The sequence below is a fragment of the Lactuca sativa genome, chromosome 6 (assembly GCF_002870075.4).
Source record: "Lactuca sativa cultivar Salinas chromosome 6, Lsat_Salinas_v11, whole genome shotgun sequence".
NCBI classification, from domain to species: Eukaryota; Viridiplantae; Streptophyta; class Magnoliopsida; order Asterales; family Asteraceae; genus Lactuca; species Lactuca sativa.
Genome location: NC_056628.2, coordinates 148863912 through 148884642, shown reverse-complemented (window position 1 = coordinate 148884642; position 20731 = coordinate 148863912). Strand labels below are relative to the sequence as shown.

General features: G+C 36.0%; 2 protein-coding genes across 3 annotated transcripts; one reads left to right on the top strand and one right to left on the bottom strand.

Annotated features, from left to right (window-relative positions):
• Positions 1 to 2372: 2372 nt before the first annotated feature.
• Positions 2373 to 6700, top strand: LOC111898759 (auxin response factor 9). 2 transcript variants are annotated; one of them, XM_023894634.3, is made up of 13 exons: positions 2373 to 2769; positions 3014 to 3117; positions 3240 to 3335; positions 3443 to 3499; positions 3584 to 3742; positions 3844 to 3928; positions 4026 to 4116; positions 4243 to 4407; positions 4492 to 4605; positions 4694 to 4766; positions 4850 to 5341; positions 5908 to 6095; positions 6283 to 6700. In XM_023894634.3, exons 1-13 carry the CDS (start codon positions 2733 to 2735, stop codon positions 6425 to 6427), a joined length of 1806 nt encoding a protein of 601 aa, XP_023750402.1. In that variant the 5' UTR covers positions 2373 to 2732; the 3' UTR covers positions 6428 to 6700. The 2 variants fall into 2 exon arrangements, with proteins under 2 accessions (XP_023750402.1, XP_023750403.1); XM_023894635.3 differs by having other exon boundaries at positions 2965 to 3117.
• Positions 6701 to 14621: 7921 nt separating this feature from the next.
• LOC111898796 (uncharacterized) lies at positions 14622 to 18610 on the bottom strand. The gene is made up of 7 exons (XM_023894672.1): positions 18138 to 18610; positions 17273 to 17627; positions 16941 to 17185; positions 16588 to 16824; positions 15407 to 16466; positions 15181 to 15294; positions 14622 to 14783 (listed from the first exon to the last, which is right to left on the bottom strand). Exons 1-7 carry the CDS (start codon positions 18608 to 18610, stop codon positions 14622 to 14624), a joined length of 2646 nt encoding a protein of 881 aa, XP_023750440.1.
• Positions 18611 to 20731: the final 2121 nt, after the last annotated feature.

Genomic DNA, 20731 nt, shown 5'->3' with positions numbered 1-20731 from the left:
AGAGTTGGAAGGGTTAGATCTCATATAGTTTGCAACTTTATGAATCCCTAAGTCAAGGTGACCTTGTAGAGTACTGGATTTGGCTTATAGTTGAGTTTTGATGTCATGCATTGAGATTAGTTCATAACCATCATTATTGACCTAATATGGGTTCAAGACATGCATTGGACAGGTATGTCTATAAAGCACTGGCCTTTGGGATGGTTTTAGTGCTAGAACCTCTTCTGGAAAGTATTGGGCATCAACTTTAAAGATTGAGTGCTTATTGGTTAAGTCCTTGCATCTTCTAGCCCTATCGATGGGTTTTGGACCCTTATGAATAGTCCTAGAGGATAAAGGTGGAAAATTTATCCTCTTTCATATCATTTTGGTCCAGATATGAGCCTTGGAGCTCTGGGAATCGAAGGAAGCAGATTAATGGATTAAGCTGCTAGAACTCTGGCAAACACAGTGTGTTTGTAAGACAACACGACGTATTGGCTGGGGTTTTCCCAACTGTTTGGATGCGGGAGGAACACGACGTGTTTGCAAGGCAACATGGTGTGTTGGGGTCAACATGGATTGTTGACTTTGACTTTTGACTTTGACTAAGTTTGACCTTGAGGGGTATTTTGGTATTTTGAGATTTTAATGGTTATTGGTCATTTGGATGGGTAGGTATTGGTTGGAGCTGAGATTCGGAGTCAGGACCTTATCAGCTATGGATCAGATCGAGAGGTGAGTTTTACTCGCTGTACTTACGGGTCGAAGGCACCAAGGTCGGCCCTTTGGATTGTTACCATGCTTTATCGTATGATGGTGTACTGTAGTGATCTGTTAGATTTGTATCTTGGTATGTAGGATGGTGCTATGCTTAGTGATCTATTAAATCTGTTTGTTATCTGCTCTGGCTATATGTTTACCGGTTGCATATGTTGATGTAGTGTGGTTGGGTTGAGACTGTACTACTTTGCGCTGCCAGTCAACAAACCCGGTAATATTTATATCAATATGTTATATGTACGCTTATCTGTTATGTATATGTCGACATGGTTTATGTGTAGTTGGGTTGAGGTGGACCTGATGTGTGCTGAAGGCCAATAGACCTAGGGCATACCGGGTAGATTGAACGTAAGTGGGGCGTACCAGTCAGGCCGAAGGCTCGGAGAACATTCCAGATAGGCTGAAGGCCTGGTGAGGCGTACCAGACATGCTGAAGGTTCTGTGAGCGTACCAGATAAACTGTAGGTCGGTGGGGCATTCCAGTCAGACTGAAGGCTTTGTGGATGTATCAAATAGACTGTAGGCCGGTGGGGCGTTCCAGTCATGTTGAAGGCTATGTATGTATGCTTTTTGATGATATATGTTATTTGTTCGTGTATGTGTTATTATGATGTGTTGGTACTTTGGGGGAACTTACTAAGTTTCGTGCTTACAGTTTTGGTGTATGGTTTCAGGTACTTCAGTGGACCGTGGCAAGGTGAAGGTGTGACTGTACACATCCTCGTGTTTTTGGAACTTATGATTTCTGGGAAACTCTGATAATGAAAATGTTTTGAAAACTACAAACGATTCCGATTTTTAAATAACGTTTTAGAAACAATGGTTTTTGTAAATACCTCTTTAGTGAATGGGTTGTTTTGAACAGGTAAAACTTGTTGAAAATTTTGGGATGTTACAAAACGTTCAATCATGCTCATTCACAACTTATAAATGTTATTAAGCGTGCTTATGGTGTATTGAAGGCGAGATTCCCAATCTTAAAAAAAATGATTCCTTATTCTTTTTTGGTGCAAAGAAACATAGTCATTTGCTTGTATCGCGATCCATAATTTATAAGGAAATACAATATCCAAGATGAGTTATTTGCAAAATTTGAAGATAACATTATGATTAAACCTAACGTTGCAAGGTACAAAAATTGATGGCGAAAACACACATGACATAGAATGAGGTTCATAAGTCATTGAATATATGACTACTTTACGTGAATAGATTGCTAGTCAACTATTTTCAACTGATTTACTTTGGAATTGTGTGCAAATTAATATGTTGTTTTTCAATTTCAGTATGTTTCTATTTGTATTTTAATTGATTTATGTTTAATTACTTTGTATCAAAATTTATATTTGAATTTTTAAATAATTGTTATGTAATTTTGATTTTGTAGAACAATTTATATGTTTTTATAATTATTCACCAACATAATTACTATAACAATAAACATAAATTATTATATTTAATATTTATAAAAACATTAAACGGAATTTTTTTTTACTCAAATTGCTTTAGGACAACGTACTACAACAACGGGGAGACCTAACTCAACCATGGTTAATAAGGTTAGGCTCACGCACTACACACCACCACGAAAGGAGACAAACAAAGGCTCACAGTGAGAGAAAGCGACAGCAAAAGTGTTTTAGAGAGAGAAAGTGAAGGAATCAAGGCGTATAATTAAGCTGCTCTCATGCCATTTTTACATTTCATGAGTTTTTGAACGAAAGAAGGAAAAAATTGCATCATAAACTGCTGTGGTTTTCCGATCTGTGTGTTTGTAGCCTAAGATTGGTGGTTTTAGGGTTTAACCTGAGCTGGTTATTTTTGTACTGAAAATGAGACTTAATCAGTTATCATTGCAATGAATACGCTTGTAATGAGGAAAAATTTGATGATTTTGGTAGTTTGATTTCTTCGAGATTTGTGTTTTACAAGACTTTGTGTTACGTGCGGAGTTTGTTCTGGTTATAATCATGGAGAATCGAGGGTCAACTTTTCTCTCGTCTGAAGGTGAAATTCCAAAACTCCTTCACTAATTCTGTTTGTTTGTTTTCTGTACTTATGCTATCCTTTCCCTGGTTCCTCACATATTATTGATTTGGAGTTTTCGTTTCTTTCATAATACATGCTGAAAACTCGATATTCCTTTTGTTTTTATCAATTATTGGTGCGGATTTAGTGCTAAAAATGTGCAGTTTTCTGTAGGAATTGTCAAATTGATGTGTGTTCTTTTTTCAATTTTCTTTTTGTGAAGACCTGCTGTATAAGGAGCTATGGAAGGCATGTACGGGCCCACTAGTGGATGTTCCAAGAGATGGAGAGAGAGTTTTCTACTTTCCTCAAGGCCACATGGAACAAGTAAAACATTATCTTTCCCTTTTGTTTGAAAATTCAGATTTCTTATTTTCACAAATTTCTTTTGATCGTGCAAGTTTTTAATTTGCTATAATTGTTCTATTTCTTTTTTTGGGTGGATTTAGTTGGAGGCATCAACAAATCAGGAACTTAACCAAAGAATTCCTCTCTTCAATCTCAAATCAAAGATCCTTTGTCGCGTTGTTCATACTCAATTACTGGTACGTAACATCTTTCTGTCACAATGTTTGTTCATTTCTAGATTCATCTGCAAACACACGTTCTTCAATCTCTGAAAATTTCTCAAATTTTGGCATCTTGTTATTAGGCCGAACAAGAAACAGATGAAGTTTATGCACAGATCACTCTACTTCCAGAACAAAATGTAAGATTTCAGTTCTAATACTCTTCAATTTTTGTAAAAAGTTTATAAAGAACCATATTTATGATTTTTCACAACAATCTGTAGCAAAGTGATAGCGATCCTACAAGTCCCGATGAATCCCTTGAAGAGCCTCAAAGACCAAATGTTCACTCTTTCTGTAAAGTCTTGACAGCTTCAGATACAAGTACTCATGGTGGATTTTCAGTGCTTCGAAAGCATGCAAATGAATGCCTACCTCCCTTGGTAAATTCCACACACACACACACACACACACACACACACACACACAAAATCCATATGTTTATCTTTTGATTTTGATGTTTAAATCCATTGAATTTGTTTAGGACATGACTCAACCAACACCAACACAAGAGTTAGTAGCCAAGGATCTTCATGGCACAGAATGGCGATTTAAACATATCTTTAGAGGTCACTATAAACCCTAAAACCACAAAATGATTTATATAATGTGAATATGAGTATATGACATGTGTTCTTGAGAAAAAAAAATTATTTGATTTGACAGGTCAACCACGAAGGCATTTGCTAACAACAGGATGGAGTACTTTTGTAACTTGTAAAAGATTAGTGGCTGGGGATTCCTTTGTTTTCCTTAGGTAAAAACTTTGTCTTATTGTTGTTGTTTGCTTGTTTTCATACTTTCATTCACATATCTTATTATAAGTCCAAATTACATAAAAAACCAAAATGTAATGGCTTTTCCTAATTTACCCTTTTCATAGGGGCGAAAATGGCGAATTACGGGTAGGTGTCAGACGATTTACACGCCAACAAAGCTCAATGCCCTCTTCAGTAATTTCAAGCCAAAGCATGCACCTTGGAGTTCTTGCAACTGCATCACATGCTGTTTCAACACAAACCCGTTTTGTTGTTTACTATAAACCAAGGTATAATAAATATAAAACATCATTTTTGCATTTTAAAAATCGGATCTTGATCGAGTTTTCTTTAACATTTTGAAAAAATTTCAGTACAAGTCAGTTCATCATAGGCTTGAACAAGTATATAGAAGCTATAAACAACAAGTTTAGTGTTGGGATGCGATTTAAGATGCCATTTGAGGGTGAGGATTCTCCTGAAAGAAGGTAAGTTATAATATGTATATAAAGTTATTTGTATTTTTTTTGGTTTTGAGATATGATTTTAATGGTGGAATTTGTTGAAAAAAATTAGGTTTACAGGGACAATAGTTGGAGTTGAAGATATATCTCCCCAGTGGGAGCTTTCTAAATGGCGTTCATTGAAGGTTAATATTTTGAGGTTAAATAATATGAATTGATATATTTAATTTGTTTGTAAATGAAAAAATATATTTGAAACAATTGACAGGTTGAATGGGATGAAGCTGCATCTATTACTAGACCTGAAAGGGTTTCTCCATGGGAGATTGAACCATTCGCAACTCCTCCTCCTCCTTCGATCCCCCCCACAACGTCACTCCAACCACCAAAAAGTAAAAGGCCTAGGCCTCCTGAAGGGCAGATGAGTAATTTCACACCCCCTCAAATGGACACAGGGTGGCTATCATCTGTCCCATCGCATCAAGAAACCATGAAAAACACTAATAATAATAACGATTCAGTTGAGTTGAAGAAAGTAGCAGAAAGTATTTCGAGTTGTAGAATATTTGGTTTCGACTTAATGATCCCTACTAATATTATACCCGAGACACAACCACAACCACAACCAGCGTCAAATGTCTATTATACCCTTGCCCCAAGTCCGTTGTCTGTTGGAACTTCTGACCTCACAAAGGAGTTGCAAGTATCACCAAAAGAAGTCCAAAGCAAACAAACCACATGTACTCGTTCGCGTACTAAGGTAATAATAATGTGATACAACTTTTAGGGCAGGTAAATTTTAGGCCAGGGTATGGTAAAATGGGCAGGTTGGGTAACATGCCAAAACATGTTATTTTAGGGTATGACAAAATTGGTGGGGTAGGGTTGTTTGGGGTGTGGGCCATCAAGACTTAACTTGCATTTATTTATAGTAAATTACAGAAATGGTCCCTATATATTTTACTGTCTTTAGTCCAGAAGCTTATATTGGTCCCTGGAACATTAAAATAAGGACTGGAATCCATTTTTGTACATTACTCTTATTACAATAAATTACAAAGTGGTCCCTGTGCTTTTTTTTTTTTTTTGTTTTTACTGTGTTTAGTCCAAAATTAAAACTTTTTTCAGGTTTTGTCCTTATTACCATGTTTCATACCGATTTTAGACCAAAATTGAAACATTATTCAGTTTTGGTCCTTGTTTCAAGGTTTTATATTAATTTTGGTCCTTGGAACTTTGAAATAAGAACCAAAATCAATATGAAAGCTTGAAAAAGGGTTAAACTTAAAAAAAAAAATTTAATTTAATTATATGTAATGATTGAAGGTTCAAATGCAAGGAATGGCAGTGGGTCGGGCAGTGGACTTAACTGTATTAAACGGGTATGATGAGCTTATAAATGAACTGGAAGAGATGTTTGAGATTAAAGGACAATTATACCCTCGTAACCAATGGGAAATTGTCTTCACTGATGATGAAGGAGACATGATGCTCATGGGCGACGATCCATGGCAGTATGTTTGTTACTTACTACACTACACTCTCCTCTTTTTTTTGTCTGGTCAAATGACCATTTTACCCTTTCTGCTATTAAGTCATGCACATACAAATGTTAACCTACTTAATAATGATATCTGTCTGTACTCTGAATGAGAATAGATCATAAAATGACGATTTTACCCTTTTTTGTGATACTGACAGGGAATTCTGTGGCATGGTGAAACGGATATTAGTATGCTCAAGTCAAGATGTGAAGAAAATGAGAGTGGGGAGTAGTAGCAAGCTTCCGATTTCTTATACAGACAATGAAGTTTCGGGAGTTAGTTTGGAAGCTGCAGAAAACTGAAAAAAAGGTTCAAAGTTGGTTCCCCTTTTAGCTTACTTCCACTCTTTTTATCGTCTTCCTTTTTTTTTTTGGTTGTGTCTGAGATTTATAATTTAGGGTGTGGCTAATTTGGTGTTGGTTTCTAAGATGGTGTTTGCTTGAATCTGTGTATATAGTTAGAAGTGTGATTTAATTTATTGTGATTGTAAATATGCTGAATTGTTTTTCTATGGATAATGTAGTTTAATGGTATTATTGATTTTCGGTTTGCTTGTTCAAGCAAAATTTATAAAATATCAGCATACTGGGTTATTTTACCTCTTCAAGAATCAAGAGACAAAGGAGTCTTCAAGAATCAAATTAAGAGACCCATTCCATATTACAAGTTTTTAGTTGAATATAAAAGAGTAAAAGACCAGTTACCGAATGTCAATTTTGGTAAACTGCTTTCTTATTTCATTGTAACCTTATGACATAAACCTTAAACGTTGATTTGAAATAAGTTTTCTTAAAATAGAAATCCACAAAAATATATATATAATTATAATTAACCTAAAATATGTGTATTCAACGTGTGTAGGCTTTTAAAACTTTTGAATGATAACGATCATTTTTCTTATAAATATAAATGAAAAAAAAATGGCTGATCTTGATAGCAAACAATCAAGGTGTATCGAATATTCTACCTAGTATACTGTACAAGACATACATTTGACATAAAATTATAATAAACTAAAAAAAACTAGCTTTCATACAATTTATTTATGTTCGCGAACTTCAAAAATGTCTCATTTAAACAAATATCACTAGTCACTAGTGGTTAATAAAATTTATTTCGGAACGGTCCAGTTCTTTATTTTTATCTTTTCGTTTGGTGGAGATCAGTTGCGTTCCTTTTATGGCCTTTTTATCTTTCTTTTTGGAGGGTGGTTTTGTCTTATAACATTACCATATAAAATTTCAATATTAATATAAAAAAAAATTAGAAATTTGTTAATAATGTTATTTTTTTTTTTTTTGAAACGACAAATATATATATTAATAAAAGTCACTCAATTAGCAAGTAACTAAAACGAGGGCAACAAATACAAAGAAAGAAATCTGAAAGAGATAAAATATCGAATCTGACAAAAAGGACAAAGACTTCAATCTATCCACCTACATTCACAGACTTAGATCTGAACTTGAACCATGAGAAGGTTTGTGAAATCACCTCATCAGCAATCTTTGCTGATAACTACCATCTGCACTTAGATTGAATCGAAAACCATTTCGTGTTGGTTGTGTATTGACTCCCTCAAGCATTTCACATAGATTTGCTAGATCATCCATGACCTCACCCTCCATGATCTGTGACTTCCATCTCCAACAGAAGCCCGATGAGACTATTAACATGGAAAACAATAACATAATACCAAAAGAACATATCCAAATAAAAATTCCAAAAACTGTAGGTGGCACCGGTAACTCGGTGTTAGTGTACGGTGATATTTTTACATACACTCTTTCCATTTCGTCGTCCTAAATCTGGTTTTCAATGAGTTAAACATAATTCAGATTCAAGTACTTTTGTACTCTCTCCATTGAATCATAATAGTCTTTAAACATCATTAAAATTTGCATTGATTCATGAGTCAACCTATATCACTTAATATATAATATCATGTCACTAAAAGGAAAACAACATTCCAAAGCTACAGTACTAGCTTGGACTATATTGCATCCCAAATCCCAAACCATTGAGGCTACTACTTAATATTGACCTAGTTTATTTTCTTTCCACCATTTAAAATATCAAATTGTGCAAATTGTGTGGCGGTTACATTACAAGTGTAGTAGTTGATTGCTTTATAAATTAAAAATCTCGTCTAAAGACGTTTGAACTCTCAATTGTTTTGATTGATAATAGTCATTAAACCATGAGTGGCAATACTTATTAAATTGGGTGATCTCAAAGAAGAATAAATTTAACGAGTTGGTGGCTGTAGGACTAGGGGTGTCGAACGGGTAAAATTTTCGGGTTTCAGGTAGAACGGGTCGGGTAGTTCGGTTATTTCCTTAAGAAAATAATACCCGATACCCGACCTATATTGTAATTCGGGTTTTTGGGTTTCAGGTATTCGGGTTTGAGGTCGGGTCGGATAATTATCGGGTGTACCCGAAAATTTCTTAAATGCAGAATTATTAACCTTTGATTGTGATTGCATACTTGAAAAGTCTTTTGATCGATCAAGCTTCAACCGTTCAAGGAGAGTGGGACTTTTCAGCATGATCAGATGGAGAAGGAAGAAACCGAAGCGTGATCAGATAGAGGAGTCGATGAGGGTTAAGGGGAAACTGAGAAATTGAGAATTGCGATGTCGTACGATAGTGAGAAACAGAGAATTGTGATGACGGTTCATAACATATTCCCTTTGCAAGTTTGCGTCGATTGTCGAGTTGTCGTTCATAAGAAGGAAACGAAGAGTTTTGTTTTATTTGAAGTGTGCGTACGTGACTGCATTGTATATTTGATATTATTTAAAAAACGAATTCGGGTATACCCGAAAATAAATATTCATACCTAAAACCTGACCTATATTATTATCGAGTTAACCTATTACCCGAATGTTCATACCCGTTACCCGTTCTATCCGAATTCAGAACGGGTCGGGTGGGTAGAACGGGTTTCAGGTTTTTTCGACAGCCCTATGTAGGACAGAAGATCGTGATGCATAACTTGCATCTCAACTCATGTTTATATATATACTAGGTATGGCTAAGGATTGTGTTAAAAATCAAGAACATATATAATACAACTAACAATAATTTCCTTTAATAGATTTTGTTTTGTCATTGTACATGGAAAAATCTATCCAAATATAACAATGCTTTTCATTGTAATGATATAACAATGATTTTCAAATGCAATGAGGTTTCGTTATTATAATTGGGTGGCTGTTCAAAGTACAATGTATTAATGAGAAAAATATTTAAATTACAATGCTATGTGTTGCTATATTATCAAAGTAAAATGTGTCAGTAAGAAAAAAAGAAACTTACCAATGATAAACAAACCAAACGAGTAGAGCTAGCAAATATTATAGGATGGTAGTAAAATAACATCATCAGGATCTATAACTTAACCAAATAACAAAAAAACTTCTTAATATGCAGCAGCACTAGATCATTTTAGGACCAAAATTAGCAATGAAATTCAAACAATATTCATGGAGCGTCATATGTAACACCACCACGGTTACAACAATAGGGTTGACCAAATATGTGTTGAAAGTGAAATTTTAGAGTTGGGAACAATACAGTTTTGATAAAAACCTAAGACTACTTAGGTGTTGTTTGTTTTGGAAGTGGTTAAATGTCTTTTGTCATTTTCCGTGTTTGCGGAAGAAGACGTGTATTTGAGAAGTGTCTACCTGCCAGAAGGGAAAAGTGCTCAAAAAGTACTTCTATAGAAAAACAAACGAGGCCTTAGTGTCTTGAATTGAGATAAGTTGCTATATGGTATAAGTGAATTTTGACCAAGAAATGTGCAACATTTTGTGGTATTAGTGAAATTGAGTTCCATGTGACATGCTCCTGAGTAGGAACATAGTAGATAGCAATGTCATGGTACTTGAAACTTCATAATAAAATGTTATAAACTGAGAATATATCCAAACTATCAAAAATAAATTATCATTTAGGCATTGATACTTGAAATTGTTGTAAAATAGTGATGTTTCGAAGTAGAACACATTTCTTTATTAAATACATCATTACAATTAACATTAACCGCACGTCCACCAATGGACACATTAATGTTCTTCATATTAATATCCCTAACCGAAGTCCCTTCAACGGTATTGTAATGATTTGCAGATACAACATGCATTCCAATCTTTGTTGCTTCCACTTCTACTACTTATAAGCTATAAGTCCAAGTAAGTGCACCTTGGTGACATATTGGCGATCTTAAACTCATTACTGCAACTGCCTGCAATTTTTATTCAAAGTATGTCATTAATGAATAAACCAAAAGTAAAAGAAAAGAATATCATCAACAGTTAAGCTGCATTAACATACATTTTGAAATTCTATTATCTACAGATCCATTAATGAATTGAAAACCTCAATGATTTGTTGTTGTTGCTCAAGAAGAAGCTTGTTGCATCTCATCTCAGTCTCCATTTTTTTTATGTCTTTCCCACCTTCCACAAACCCATCAGCTAAAAGTGTTAAATATTAATGAGACAATTTTCCCTAAGGAGGTGTTATTGTCTCTCTTGAAACCTCTTTTCTCCAAGATCATTATCACTTTTAAATCCATGCGCACTATACTTTTAGAACACATAACATTTACATGTGCCCACGTGTGAGGCACCCTCCTATCTTATTCATGTCATGTAGAAGTTTATTAAGCAATAAATTCTTTAATTTTACATATAAAACTCGAGTATGTGAATGAGTTTATGAGCTCCAAAAGAGCAATCATTAAGGTAAATCCTTCTCTTTATGATTATTTTTTAGCTTCGATCGTACATATGAGCAAACCTAAAGTTTGATGGATTTTAAACCTTTTTTTTTCTCTTGGTTTGATTTTGTAGCTTAGGATCTTGGCTTGTAGATTGAATATTGATGATGTGTATGGGTTAGGATGAATGTCGAGCAGTGTCTTGATATTAAATTTAGGTAATAAAAATTTTCATTTAAAATTTTATCAAATCATTCATTAATTGTTCAAAATCAACACCAGGTCATAATATTCAAAACATCATAGTACAATTATTTAAAATGCGGAAATCATGAGAGGAGGATGTTGTGCCATCACGTCGGACCTTTCCTTTTCGAACCGGAAGTACCTGAAATCATAAACATAAACTATAAACACAAAGCTTAGTGAGTTTCCCCAAAGTACGTACCACATACCAATCATACAATTGGGCTTAACCCTGGGGGTATAATCCAACCTAATATCCACATATGGGCCCCACCTTGGGGTATATTTCAACCCGATCAACACATATGTGCCCTCGCCCTAGGGTCTATTTCAACCATAACATACCATAGTGGGCCCCGCCCTGGGGTATATTTCAACCCAAACATACTATAGTGGGCCCCGCCCTGGTGTATATTTCAACCCAACATACAATCACATATAAACCACATAGTAACTATCATTCCGAGTAACACAATAATGAGTAGGCATTGGTGCCGTCGACCCATGGATACAGTGAGAAAACTCACCTCACATATAGATGAATAAATTAAATTGTATAACACGTCACTCCGAGATCAACTCTACTAATCACATTAATAAATTCAGTGACACAAACTCAACATATAGATCAAAATACCTAAAATACACCTAGGTCAAACCCTTAGTCAAAATACCCCTAGGTCAAACCCTAAAATACAATGAGAAAACTCACCTCACAGACATATGAGTACTCCATACGTACGTGGGGTGTGCTATATGATTGACCAAAGTCGGGGATTTGACCACGTATGCCCAGCATACCCCTTGTACGCCCACCATATGCGACTAATCACTACTTTAACCATTAAGTGCTTAATCCTGTACGTCCAAAATCTAGATCTAGACCCAAAAAGATGTCCTTAACCATAAAGTTTCCAACTCTATGATTTAGCATGGCTATTAAGACCTTATCTCCAAAAACCCTAGCTTCTTTACCTATTAAGACAATCTAGATCATGCATGGAAAGAAACTAATGACCAAGAACACATTTTTATGACTTAACGCACCCTAAATTATTTGAAAGGACAAATTAAATGTCTCGGAGTATCTCCTACTCACAAAGATAAAGTTTGGGACAAAAAGGTGGCAACTTTGAGCTAAAACTAGATCCAAAAGGAATATACATCAAGGTTGGAGCTTTTTACCTCCAAAATATGCACCAAGGGAAGTAGAGGCTGGATCTGAGGCCTTGAGTGAAACACCACAACCTCAAGTGTGACATCCCCAATTTCACGACCATAAAAGACCGATTTGTTTATGCTTTATTTGAAAATCAGAGTGTACTTTTGAAGAAATATGTTGCGGAATTTGTTCCCAAAATATGATAAAGAATTTATCAAAGCATTTCCAAAGAAATGCATTTTCATTATATTAAAAACCCCGCGATGTCATTGTCCATACAGAACAAAAACATAAACAAAAACAACATAGGCCTTACAACATTCTATTTATTTATACTTAACTATAATCTATAATCTATCATCAGATCATCGCATCTATGCTCTTGTGACACTACCTGTAATACAAGAAAATGAGTGGGTCATGCTTCGGAGCCTGGTGAGCACATAGGGTTTTCAACCCACAATAATTAAGTTTATTAATTTAATAAGATCAATCAACCCGATTACCCATTCCCGTTATCCTCACTTTCTGTCCCTAAAGCATCTAAATTAAGGGACCTAGTCTAAGGATCATCATTGGGATGACAATACTGCTTAGGGGATTCCTCAACAATATATGTCAGTAAGGCAACCATGAGGGGGGATGGAGTACACCGATGAACACATCGTTCACAAACACCTACAGGTTGCGAGCCTGCCAACGTTCCACTTAACTGTTTAGAATAGTCTGTGGTCATCATCTATACTCCGTTAAATGACTAAGTCAGCTTAAACATCGAGGCCTCGCATCATTTTAATTCATCTCTCATCATCTATTTCATCTACCCATCTTACCCATCATAATTATAGGTATAAAATACATATACAGTTTAAATCAAATAAAACATGTATATTTTGTTCATCCAAAATAGATATCAAGAACACAGATAATATGCACACATAGCAGGTAATTTACATTAAATACTTTATATGTATGTGTAAGTTGAAAATAATTATGCACTCACTTGTTAAAGTGATGATTCCAAACTCGGGCAGCGCTTCGCTTCTAACAATTGTATTTTCCTTCGACGAAACCTAGTATCATTACCACTAGATTTTAGTCTAATATTTATTGCGACTATTTACGAGTGATATCGTTTTATAAGTGTTAAACAATACTTTTCAACTGCTTTGTACAGACAGGGATCAAACATGAAACACCAGAGGGCAGGACCATTTCGGCATTTAAGCACTTCTGAAATCCAACAACCATATGCGACCCTTCAAACGAGATTCCCCGTATCGCAAGTAGTTAAAAGATATTCTAATAACACTTTGTATATTTTATAATACTTAGCACATATATTGTTGATAGGTTCAAAATAACGATAATGAACTTAAACATAAACTATACTTAAAGTAGGGTAAGCATAACTCACTTACAAGGATTCTAGCGTAAACTTGGGACTCCGTGGTCAGAACTTCGTCGCTGAATCTTTTTTTTCTAAAAAGATTCTTGTAGCGCTTCCACGCTCACCTTGCTATACTAAAACGACAGAAAGAGAAATCGAATCACGAGGGAGCAAAATGCTTGGGAATAAGAAGGGAAAGACTTTTAAATTAAGAGAATGGTGCAAGAAATATTAGAGGCTAGAGCCTCTTGTTTATAGTAACTGAATTTTCAAAAACCACCCTCTATAGTTACTTAAATGAATAAACACCCATTTATAATACTATTTTAAATAGATTTAACGATATTTGTATTAAACTAATGTCGAAAGTACTCAACACTAGTCTTATAACAACCGCATCGGCGATACCATTCTAATGATATATACATATGTATGTATGTATGTATGTATGTATGTGTATATATATATATATATATATATATATATATATATATATATATATATATATATATATATATATGTATGATTTATACTTTATTTTAATACGTAAATATGCTATTATAAATTATAACACGTTAATACGAACTCCATTTTTGACGTTCTCTGTATCTACGCGTAGCTATCGACGAGATCTACAACTTCCGTTTTTGACGTCCTTAAAATTCCCCTTTTAAGGAGTACTACGATTTTCTTTTTGGTGACATTTGCTAAAAGTTAACCATTCTCTTCGTAGCTTTTTTTTGAACAACAACATCATATTAAAAAATAAAACCTCTAGCAAGGAGCTAGAGAAAAGAACAAGTTAAGACTGGATTGGATTTTGTAACCACATCATCCAGTTAATCCGAGCCTTAGAATTCCGAAACGAAAACCAACGAAAAGAAAGATCCACAACAGAATCAAAAAGTCTATCTTTTCTAGGTTTATTGCTACTAAAAAGTAAAGAATTACGAAACGTCCAAAGCACTCATATGACCACCATGAACACCAACTTAACAATCGGGCGTTCCATATGAATCGTCGGTCTAGAATCCACCCAATCCATCACATCACAGATAGATGAAAAAACAGGAAGGTCCAAATGAAGCCAATGCCCAACCTGACTCCAAACCTGATCAGCAACCGAACACTGCATCAACAAATGATTCACACTTTATTGAGAATTATAACACACGGGACACAGTAAGGAATCTATCACCGCCCCCTTTCCACCAGTTTAACTCTAACCGGAATGCGATCCAAAAGCACACACCATAAAAAATGTTAATTTTAATAGGGACAAAACGGTTCTACCTAGTAGGCATACTACCCATAGGAAGCGACATATCATCAACCCAATTCCGTGCTAATTTAAGAGTAAAAATACCCGACGATTCAAGCTCCCGAGACCACTTATTCGACATCTCCCCTAAGTGAATAGGATTTAAAGTCTCCATAAGATCATCGTATTGGGTCGATTCAGCCCCTCCTCTAATCCCCCGACGCCAATGAAAGTTCCATCCCCCCGAATCCCAATAGTCACTTACCCGAGCATCTTGATTAACGACCAAAGCAAAAGCCTCCTGAACTGTTCCCTGAGAGGAATATCCAAGCACCAAATACCCTTCCAGAACCTCGTTTGAGTCCCATTCCCCACCACTCTATACATGGAATTAGAAGGAATACAACCATTCTCATGGAGATGATTAATGGATCCTACAATCTTTTGCCAAACACCCCCTCCAGTTCTTATTCTCGAATCATCCGAAAAACCACCACCTTCCCCATGATAAAATTTAACAATTTTAAACCAAAGAGCTCAAGAAGACCGAGGTTAAAAGCATCCAAACTACCAAACCCAAGACCTTCATGAGCATATGAGTTCAAAATCAACTTCCAATTCACCCAATGAATACGATGTTGACCCTCATCCACTACCCAAAAAAACCGAGCCCGCAGAACCTCTAGAGAGTGACATACAATCACTGGAAGACGAAACAAAGAGAATAAGTAAATACCCAAACTCCCTAGAACCGAATTAATAAGGGTCAGACGACCTCCAATGGACAACAACTTGACCTTCCAAGAAGATAATCTCTTCTTAAAACAGTCTATAATAATCTGCCAACCTTTAAGACGAACCATAGATTCTCCAATCGGAATACCAAGATAAACAAAGGGAAGAGTTCCATCCGAACATCCGGTAAAAGAAGCTAAAGAAGCAATCTCCACCTGGTTAACCCCTACCCAATAAAGATTTGATTTAATGAGATTGAGTTTTAGGCCCGACACCAAATAAAAACACCTCAGAATACGAATCAAGTTCTGGATATTAGAGACATCCCACTCCCCTAGAAAAATTGCGTCATCTGCATAAAACAAATGAGAAATACGGACCTCATCCGAACCCAATGGAGCACCCCGAAACACCCCTTCAGCAACCGCATCCTCTAAAATATGAAGCCCTTCCATAGCTATAATGAATAAAAAAGGAGAAATGGGATCTCCTTGTCTGAGATCTCTGAAAAGCTGAAACTCATCAGTAGGGCTCCCATTAATCAACACCGAAGATCTAGCATTAGAGCACAAGCCACGAATCCAGGCTCTCCATTTCTCACCAAAACCGAGAAACCCCATGACCTTATCCAAATACTCCCAGCTCACAGAATCATAAGCTTTTTCAAAATCAACTTTAAACATCATAAGCTTTTTCTTTTTCTTTTTGAACCACCTAACAATCTCATTAACCATCAATGGGCCATCAAGAATTTGACGGGACTGGAGAAAAGCCGATTGCTCAGACCCAATAATATCATGAAGAACAGGGGCCAACCTATTAGTCAACAACTTTGCAATAATCTTAAATTGCAACCCAATAAGACTAATAGGCCGATAGTCCTTGATACAAAGCGGATTATCAGTTTTGGGGATCAAGGTAATAAAGGATGAATTACACCCCTTCGGAAAGACCGGTTTGGAAAAAAAACTCTTGCACAAAAGCAATAACATCATCAGCAAGGATCTCCCAAAAATATCTGAGAAAACGAAAAGTAAATCCATCCAGACCAGGGGCACGATCAACACCACAATCCCAAACTGCATTTTTAATCTCTTCAGCCGTGAACCCCACCTCAATAGAAGAAGCAACCCTCAGATCCAAAGACTTGAATCTAGGTCTTCGACGATCGAAACTAACACCAACAAAAGGCTGAAACTTACCAGCATAAAAATCAAAAAATCCTTCTTAATACTAGCAGGCTCCGAAATCCACTCCCCATCAATAGTAACCCTTCTAATCATCAATTGCCTTCTACGTTTTTTCAATAATGCATGAAAGAACGCAGAATTCTCATCTCCCTCCACCGCCCAAGTAGATTTAACCTTGTGAGCAACATCCAGAGATCTAACTTTTTCCAAATTCGACAAATCTCCAAGAATTCCTCTTCTTTCCCGAATTAGGTCATCACTTGCTTCTCCATCATCGATAAAATTATCAATCTCTACCAATCGCTCCAACAATTGATTTGAAGAAACATACGCATCCGACTTAGTCTCTGCATTCCAAGATCAAATCCTAGCTTTAATAAATTTAAGTTTGTTTTTGAAAACAACAAACTTACTCTAAGACGAGTCAATAACAAAATCAGCCACAACTCCTTTAACAACATCTGCAAAAACCTCCAAAGAAAGCCAAGAATTGAAGAATTTAAAAGGAGAAGGCCCAAAATCAACCATATTATAGTGAAGCAAGATAGGACAATGATCCGACCATTTCCTATCCAACACCGAGACCTGAAGATGATCAAAACAATCATAAACTGCATCCGAGACCAAGAACCGATCAAGCTTACTAAGTTTAGCACCTATGGCATCAACTCTAGTAAACCGTTTTCCAACCATAGGCACATCAATAAGACCAACATCTTTAATGAACTCGTTAAAGTACTGAGAAGAAGTAGAGCAAAAAACAGAACCAAACCTTTCACTCGCCTCCCTAACAACATTGAAATCACCAAAAAAAGACATAGTTTCCCCCATTCCTTCTCATGAACGCCGAGAGATACCCCCAAAGATGTTGTTTTTCCACTAAATCTTGAGGAGCATAAATATTAACCATAAAACAATTAATATTAAACGGAATCCACAAGCCTCCCACAATAACCACATTACTAGTACAAGTAACACTAGTTTTGGTAAACACATTGGTGTCCCACATAGAAAGAATACCACCCGATCGACCCCGAGCACTACTACTAGCAAAATCAAATCTATAATTACCCCACATACTTTAGATCTTGAAAAGATCAACTTGCGTCATTCTCGTTTCTTGCAAACCCAAAAAAGAAACTCCAAACTGTAAACACAATGCCTTAACCTAATTTCATTTTAAAAAAGAATGGGTTCCATATATATTTAAAGAAAGGCACTTCATTGATCCACCTGTACCACGCCAATACTGCATAAAATCTTTTTAACCCGTTACTTATTAGTCTCCATATCATACCCGAGAAGGCCACCCATTTCAAAATATTGCTTCAACACATCTTCTATATCATCAAAAACAACCGAGACTTTCTTTTTAAGGATCTTGGAAGATCTGTGAGACGTAGAAGATTGATCTCGTCTAAAACTAGGAGGTTGTGATGGTGATTCGGCTACCCCCTCCCCATCCACATTATCTACTAATTGAGGCGAATCAGTATGCAGCTCACAACTGTTCTCCATAATCGTAGAAGGCATCATCAAATTACATTTATTTTTAGCGACACCTCTCGTGAGAGCAACATTTGGCATACAAGACCTCCCATCCACAACTCCATCGCCTTTTCTTTTATTATTTGTTTGAAAAAATCTTCCTTTTCTATCAACAACTCTAGCCCCTCTAACACCATTAATAGATGTATTATCCATGCTAAAAGAGTTATCATGCCCCTCATCAACCTTATCACCATTCTCTACATTGATAAAATCATTCATACCATCATCAAAACAAGCAACTTCTTCCTCTCCCCCTGACAAGTCCGGAATATCCCCCCTATTTCTCCCTCCTCCATAATATTCGGTTCCCAATTTGAAATTTCACGCACCACCACCCTATATTCAACACGTTGAGCAACCACTTTAATCATATCTTGGATCAAAAAAGGTTCCCTAGTCTTAATATACACACGTTTAACCGCCAAAGGAGCATCCCCATCTTCTTCAATAAAACAGACTTCACCCCACATAGAAGCCAACTTTTTAACCGCAACATCATTCCAAGCACAACATGGTAAACCCACCAACTCCAACCAAATAACACGCTCTTTAACAAAAAAACCATTAACCACCGGTCTAAAAACTGAGAAATAAGCCTTAACCGCCTCAGATTTCTTAAACCGTGTACAGGCAGTTTCTGATACAAAAGAAATATAGACCCAATCACTAACAACATACTTAATGACAATTTCCGAAAAACATTCTTCTTTCAAGAGAATACCCAACATCGGGATCATTCTAATATCCCGTAGTTTGCCAAAAACTGATACTAACGATGACAATAGGTTATCCACGATCTCCTGTCCTTGTAAAGTACCATTCAAAAACCAATCCTTTGTTAGGTTTCACAGCCCCCTAGCCTTTTAATACATTCGCATAGGAACTAGAATGTGCAACAACATGCACATTCATCTTCTTCACCTGCTAAACAGAATTATGAGAATCAATCTTCTCCTTTTTATTTGATACTCCCCTGTTACTAACATCTCGATTAAACCGAGCCAAAGAAGCAAATAAATGATATGATCCCATCCAAATCTCTCTAAGTTTTCATTCCAGCAATAGATCATCTTTAACTTTGATAAATCAAATAAATGTGAATCGCTTACCAAGTTTTGATAGTTTCCTAGCAACATATACATCAACCACCTACCCAACCTTATCACATGCCTCCCATAATGTCTTGACGTTTGCTTCTGGAGGGAAATTAGTCACGAAGAATGGTGTGGAGATAGTCTCAACCCTTCTGTGATTCATTGAGACTGAATACAGGATATGCCCCCGTTCATTACCAACCATCGACAATCAGCAATACAAACTGAAGAAAACGAGAAGAGAAGAAAGAAAAATTGGTGGCGTTTGAACCCACCGGAAGTGACGACGCAAGGGCTTCCGAAATCGCCAGATTCATATCTAATTCATACATTCGTTGTGCGCGACTGACTTTTATCTTATAAAAATCATATCTAATTCATACAGATTCAGATTTTGATGAAATTTATATTTTTGGGATCGGGACAACGTGCACTATATATATATATATATATATATATATATATATATATATATATATATATATATATATATATATATATATATATATATATATATATATATATATATATATATATGTTTTGGCACACTTATTTTTACGATTTACGGATAATTCGACTAATTTTTCATATTTTATTATATTATAATAATCATGAAACACATAATATTCACATAATTCTTATTTATTACGTCAAATAGGTTACCATTGTCGACCCTAACTATTACATCATAATTTTAATGCTTAGCCAGAAACGCGGGCGTTACATCAAGGCTCTTCCTTCTACACCAAAAGCTCCAAAATGACACCAAAAAGGGCTCTTCAAGCTTCACAATGCACTAACACACTTTAGGGTTTCGAAATGAGGAAGGGAGCTGAAGATAAGAGGGTGCATGAGGCCATAAAGATGTTTAAATAGGGTTCAAAACCTAAATATTAGGGTTTGCACTTGGCTACGTATGCCCTGCGTACTAAGAGTACGCCCGACGTACGCAAGCAATGGCCAAAATTACAAAAATGCCATTGGGGACTAATCTTGCAAACAAATCTTAACTTAAGGGTCAAAAGCGAATACCTGGAAAATTAGATGTTACAACTCTCTCCCACTTGAACTAGACTTCGTCCTCGAAGTCTGATGTCGAGAATAAATCAGGGTAGTACTCTCGCATCTCCGCCTCAGGCTCCCATGTCCATTTGGAACCTTTCCGATATCGCCACTGGACCTTGATCGGTGACACTTCTTTGTTACATAGAGCCTTCGTCTTCCGATCTAAGATTGTCACTGGTCT

Coding starts and splice junctions, on each gene's coding strand:
- LOC111898759 (XM_023894634.3), top strand. CDS start 2,733: ATGGAGAATCGAGGGTCAACTTTTCTCTCGTCTGAAG. Junction 3,929..4,025: donor ATTTAAACATATCTTTAGAG/GTCACTATAAAC, acceptor TTGATTTGACAG/GTCAACCACGAAGGCATTTG. Junction 5,342..5,907: donor GTACTCGTTCGCGTACTAAG/GTAATAATAATG, acceptor TAATGATTGAAG/GTTCAAATGCAAGGAATGGC.
- LOC111898796 (XM_023894672.1), bottom strand. CDS start 18,610: ATGAATGATTTTATCAATGTAGAGAATGGTGATAAGGTTGATGAGGGG. Junction 15,295..15,406: donor TTATCATGGGGAAGGTGGTG/GTTTTTCGGATG, acceptor TTCCATGTATAG/AGTGGTGGGGAATGGGACTC. Junction 14,784..15,180: donor TCGTTAATCAAGATGCTCGG/GTAAGTGACTAT, acceptor TTGTTGATGCAG/TGTTCGGTTGCTGATCAGGT.